The following is a 5,764-nucleotide window of genomic DNA, read 5'->3' as shown; positions in this document are numbered from 1 at the left end:
AAATCTTCTCTATTTTTAACGCATGTCATCGATACCACTAATTCACACGAAAACGATAGCTTTACTTCCAGCTAAATAAAATGAACTTCCTATTGAATTAGCATGTCACTTCAAACTTTACTCTTGTTTCTTAAAAGAATTTAGTCCGAAAAGGATAGCATATATCTTAGGAATGATTCAACAACTTAGAATTCTTTTGAATAATAAATGATTTTAGTCACTTCTGTTTCAATATGCAATTCATTGTTGGACCCGCACAAGCAAGCGGTTGCAGCATTCATCCAAACACTGCCATGAAATTAAATTATATATAAAATGCTCTAAAGGGCTGCATGTGTAAAAAACACCCACTTTCTATGCTTGATGAGATTCAGCTCTCTGAATATGTTGAGAATGTGGAGTTATGAATTAGCATGGTTTCTTCTTCTGATCAATGCATTCATTGGCCTTTCCCACAATCTGTCGAGGGCAAACGTTCATCACTACACATTTGTTGTAATTTCAATTCTTCCATTTCAATTAATTTCAGCTTAGATATTGAGATTTGTAGAGAGTGCAGATCTTATCAGATAACAGTTCCATTGAATGAAGCCTTTTGACTCAAATATCCTTTTTGGTTTATGTCTCTGCAGATTGAAGAAACGCATATTACAAGGCTGTGCCAGACACACAACAAAGTGACGGTGAATGGACAATATCCTGGTCCTTCTCTGCATGTGCGCAATGGTGACACTCTTATCGTTAAGACTTATAACAGAGCCAAGTACAATGCGACCATACACTGGTAAAGTCTGCTTATGATCCAAATTTATCTAATCTATCTGGTGTGTTGCATTATTGATAACTGTATAGTGATGATTGAATTGTTTTCAGGCATGGAGTGAGGCAGATTCGCACAGCGTGGGCCGATGGAACTGCGTATATTACACAGTGTCCCATTCAGTTCCACGGACGTTTTACATACAAATTCAGGATTGTTGGACAGGAAGGAACCTTGTGGTGGCATGCCCATGTTTCTTGGCTCCGAGCTACCGTTCATGGAGCACTCGTCATATATCCCAAAAGGGGATGTCCTTATCCCTTTCCACAACCATATGCCGAGATTGCTCTTGTGCTAGGTAAATACTTCAGTGCATTTTCTTAATTTTTGAGAGTTTTCTTTATATGGAAGTCATTCGTAAAGTTATGTCAGGTAGTTAAGTTGGGATTCTTTGGCTAAGAGCATTCATTCCATCAAAATTAGATTGTTTTAGCTATATTGCAGGAGTATGAGTTTTTTATTGGATCTTTTTCATTTCATTTTAGCTGAACCTCTTCATTTAAAATTATACATTCCACCAAATTTCATATTGGCAAGATCAGCTCTCATCTTTCATTTTAATTGTAAGGCTTACACTCAGTAATAATGGACTCACTAAAACCTTTCAACTTCACCATTATACTAAAAGCTCATTGACAACAGGTAGGTATCTTTTAATGAATATATTATATTAGAAGTTAAATTCAATACAAGTAATATTGTAGATATGATAAATTATTAACACTGAATTGCGTTTCATTCTATACTTAAGATAGATTATATAAAAGAAAGAAAATTGTTTCATCACATTTCCTTTATATATATACATATATAGCTGATGAATTGTATTCCATATTTTAATATAAAACAAATAATTTGGAATTTTAAAATATATAAATACAGGAACTTTTTAAAAATTTGAAGCAGGTTTGAAATAAAATAATAATATTGGGCAACCTCTTATGTAAGAGGTCTTAGATTCCAGTCTACTTGTTAACATATAATAATTATTGATTTTTGAAAAATATGAATAAATGTCTAATTTAACATTTTTTAAATGTTACAATATTGCAAATACTAAAAGAGAAACTAGTTGATATAAAATTACATAATGTAACAATCATAATTGAACAATGTCTTCATGTTAAAAAAAAAATCACCAAATGAAAGCAATAATAGTAGAAGAGGGAGGTTTTATAATCAATTATATTAGAGATCTTTATTTATTTTTATATTAGTTAAAGTATCTTTATTAAATGCTATTTTTGTATTGTATTAATTATAAAAAAATTTAAAATTGCCAAAAAAATGTAGATCTAATCGTAACAAGATTAAATTTTATTTAAAATAAAAAATTAATTTAATATAAATTTATAATTAGAAAAGGAAAGAAAAAGGAAGAAACTTTTATAGTTCATAATACTAGATTTCTATTTTAGGTCTCCATACTACTGTTAGCTACCTCTATTTCATATGAGACATATCTAAAATGTGTTAACAAACAAGATATATATGTTATAATCTGTCTTCTAAAAACATAAAATTGAAAACATTATTTAACAAACAAAAAAATATATATTTGAAAAACTTCTCAAAAACTTTGAATGATTATTTTATTGAATACCACATATAACAAAAATACAAATAGTAAACATAATGATTAACAAAATCAATGTTTGCAATAATGATTAAACATTTGTGTTTATGTTTCCTTCATGCAAAATTGGTCATCATTCCATACCCAATTTGTCCTCCTAACATTTTCATTTAATCTTAATGTATTAACAGGAGACTGGTGGAATAACGATGCGGAAGTGGTTGAAAGGCAAGCAATTATATCAGGCGGCGCACCCAATATATCCGATGCTTTTACCATCAATGGCCAGCCAGGAGATCTCTATCCTTGCTCAAAACCAGGTACCCACAAAAAGTCATAAACAGCTAAACCTAATATTCTTAATTTAGCATGCAAGGAATCAACACCGACAACCATTTTTACATGCAGGAACATTCAACATATCTGTGCAACATGGAAAAACTTATCTCCTACGGATTGTCAATGCAGCACTGAATAGCCACCTGTTCTTCAAAATAGCATCACACAATCTCACAGTCGTCGCCGCCGACGCTTCGTACACAAAACCATACACAACAGATGTGATGTTTATAACACCAGGCCAGACCACAGACGTTCTTCTCAAAGCAAATCAACCAGTAGACAGATACTACATAGCCGCAAGCATATACACCACGCAACCATTAGGCTTCTTTGATAACACCACCACAACGGCCATTCTAGACTACAACGGCTCTAACTCATCTGCCAGCCCTATCTTACCGGAGCTTCCGGTATACAACGACACTGCAACTGTCAATACATTCAGTAGAGCCCTACGAAACCTGGCTTCACCGGAGCACCCGGTGGACGTTCCACAGACCGTAGAAAAGAGCATTGTGACAACCGTAGGGCTAAATTTGCTTCCATGCCCACTTCCACATGGGATGAATTGTAGCGGGCCTAATAACACCAGAATAGCAGCCAGCATGAATAATAACTCTTTTGTTCTGCCCAATGTTGACATCTTGCAAGCTTATTACTTTGGCATCAATGGCGTCTTTACAACAGATTTCCCTTCGAGTCCCCCACTGGTGTTCAACTATACTGGACATAACATCCCAAAGAGTATCTGGGCACCCACATTTGGCACAAAAGTGAAGGCGTTCAATTATAATGATACAATTCAGGTGGTGTACCAGGCTACGAATATCTTCCAGGCAGATGATCATCCAATGCATCTCCATGGGTATGATTTTTATGTTGTTGGACAGGGTTTTGGCAACTATGATGATCAAACAGATCCGCTCAATTTCAATTTGGTGGATCCTCCACTGAGGAATACTGTTGGAGTGCCTCTCAAAGGATGGCTTGCACTCAGATTTAGAGCTGATAACCCAGGTAGTTCAAATATGTCATTTCTCAGTTAACTAAGGTGCATTCAAGAATATGAATGTAGGATAAAATCATTTATCTTCATGGTGGTTGTAGTAATTTATGCAGGTGTTTCGTTTTTGCATTGTCATTTTGATGATCATTTGACATGGGGATTGAATACGGTCTTTGTGGTGAACAATGGACCCACTTATTGGTCGAGCTTGGAGTCTCCTCCACCTGAGCTTCCCATGTGCTAGCTGGTTAGTCCATAGAATAATGTGTGCCCAACTAACACATTTATTTTTCTGGAGTTGTCTTAGGTAATGTATGAAAGAAAGAATATTTGCCCCGAATGACTTGAATTGGTAAAGTCAAATTGATAAATCAGCGGAATGTCAATTCATTCTATATTATTTATCGGTTGAGTTTTGTGAAGCAATATATTAAGCAAGGCATAAGTGCTCAACGGGACTTGAATTGGCCATGTCAAATGACAAATCAGGGTAAAGTCAAATTTTTCTATTGAACTTTCGATAATCTAGTTTACTGGTTTCGCCCTTCTTATTCAATTTCAATGTAATAATTTCATTTAATATAAACTCTCCTCTACAGGGAGAATGTAATGTTATCTACAGACCTTTCGATGTCTACATTATAATGGTTTCATTGGTGGAGTTCAACATTTAATGTGACGGTGCTTAGTTATTTTTGTGGAATTTTAAGTCTGCTTTTACAAGTTGATTTTGTAATGTCATGGGAAAAATTATGTTGTACATGTACCTACACATAAACACACAAACACAATGTAATATCATTTTCGATTTAAATATTATAGTTGTTCTTGCCATTAAGGCAGGAGACTTACTGGAAATTAAACGTCAACGCCTGCAGGTTGTCCTCGAGCCTCACGCCCATCTACCCTGTCAAGTCACGATAGGCATTCATGTTTGGTAGGTGAGAGTTTGAAATTTGAACGTTGAGAGGGAAAAGAAGAATATGACAAAAGGAATGTTTCTACATTCATTCATTTATTCATAAGAGTTTTGCAGATCAAGCAGATTAGAGAGAAGTTGCAGAGTTGAGCAGAGAAGGAAGAAGGAAGGAAGTTTGTGCTTGCAGTTGCACGTGGTTCCTTGTTCACTCTGTAAGTTTGTTGTTGTTTGAATTTGTCTTGTTGAAGCACTGATTGCTCCAGGCACCATTGTATGCAGCCATTAGAGTTGCAGGTTTAAAAGTTTATTGAAGTTTGAAGTATTATTAGTTTAGGGTTATTTTAGAGTTTTCTGGTTGAAGCCGAATGCTCCTAGATTTTGTATTAGTTTAATAAAAGATTGAATAGAAAGCAAGCAAGCATACTTGAATCTATTGATCTTTCCTTGTATTTTGCATTTGAGTAATTCTTTGAAAGCTTAAAGCTTTGGCTCTCTGGTTTTAATGGTGAAAGCATTCACGTTGAAATCTCTTAAGTTATAATTTTTCAGTTGGAGCCGAGCTCACTCGACATCTATTGTTGTCAAGCATTTCTTTTGGAGCTGAGCATACTTGGCATCTATTGCTACTGAGCTCCTCTTTGTGCTGAGTTCACTCGGCACTTGTTGCCTGTCACTCGGCACCATCAAGTGCCGAGCAAGTGGCGAGTAAATCTAGCACTCGACACCTTCCTGTGCCGAGCACTTTTTTTCAAGTGCCAGGCAACCTGCCACTCGACACCATCAAGTGCCGAGTAAAACAGGCACTCGGCACCTTCATGTACCGAGCAACTTTTAAGTGTCAAGCAAAGTTTTTAGGGTTAGGGTTGTAAGTTGAAATTTTAATTTTAATTTATATTTCTCACATGGTATTAGAGCTTTGAGGCCCCACATCCAAAGTGAGTTAGGGCATTTGTTTTCGTGGGATATTTATCATGGTAGGAAATGCAGCAAAGATATGGTAGCAGCCACCATCATTCAATGGATAGAATTATGATACATTTGCAAAGAAATTGAAAACTATTATAGTTGCAAATGATTTGTGGGAGTTTGTGGTCAATGGAT

The 5,764-nt window shown here is 35.4% G+C and overlaps 1 protein-coding gene across 1 annotated transcript; it reads left to right on the top strand.

The window, feature by feature from the left end:
• The first annotated feature begins 384 nt into the window (after positions 1 to 384).
• On the top strand, positions 385 to 3,988 carry LOC149537222 (laccase-12-like). The gene is made up of 6 exons (XM_089805269.1): positions 385 to 495; positions 633 to 784; positions 874 to 1,118; positions 2,588 to 2,716; positions 2,805 to 3,755; positions 3,858 to 3,988. The coding sequence occupies exons 1-6, from the start codon at positions 385 to 387 to the stop codon at positions 3,986 to 3,988; spliced, it is 1,719 nt and encodes a 572-aa protein (XP_089661395.1).
• Positions 3,989 to 5,764: the final 1,776 nt, after the last annotated feature.

The sequence above is a fragment of the Cupressus sempervirens genome, chromosome 10, assembly GCF_028749045.1.
Source record: "Cupressus sempervirens isolate cs-2001-9-10 chromosome 10, ASM2874904v1, whole genome shotgun sequence".
Classification (NCBI taxonomy): Eukaryota; Viridiplantae; Streptophyta; class Pinopsida; order Cupressales; family Cupressaceae; genus Cupressus; species Cupressus sempervirens.
The sequence above is the reverse complement of the archived record's forward strand: the minus strand, read 5'-3'. Positions and strand labels throughout refer to the sequence as shown.

Excerpts from the sequence above, each read along its gene's own strand:
- LOC149537222 (XM_089805269.1), top strand. The coding sequence starts at position 385 with ATGTTGAGAATGTGGAGTTATGAATTAGCATGGTTTCTTCTTCTGATC. Across the intron at positions 1,119-2,587 it reads CGAGATTGCTCTTGTGCTAG|GAGACTGGTGGAATAACGAT; the intron begins GTAAATACTTCA and ends ATGTATTAACAG. Across the intron at positions 2,717-2,804 it reads CTATCCTTGCTCAAAACCAG|GAACATTCAACATATCTGTG; the intron begins GTACCCACAAAA and ends TTTTACATGCAG.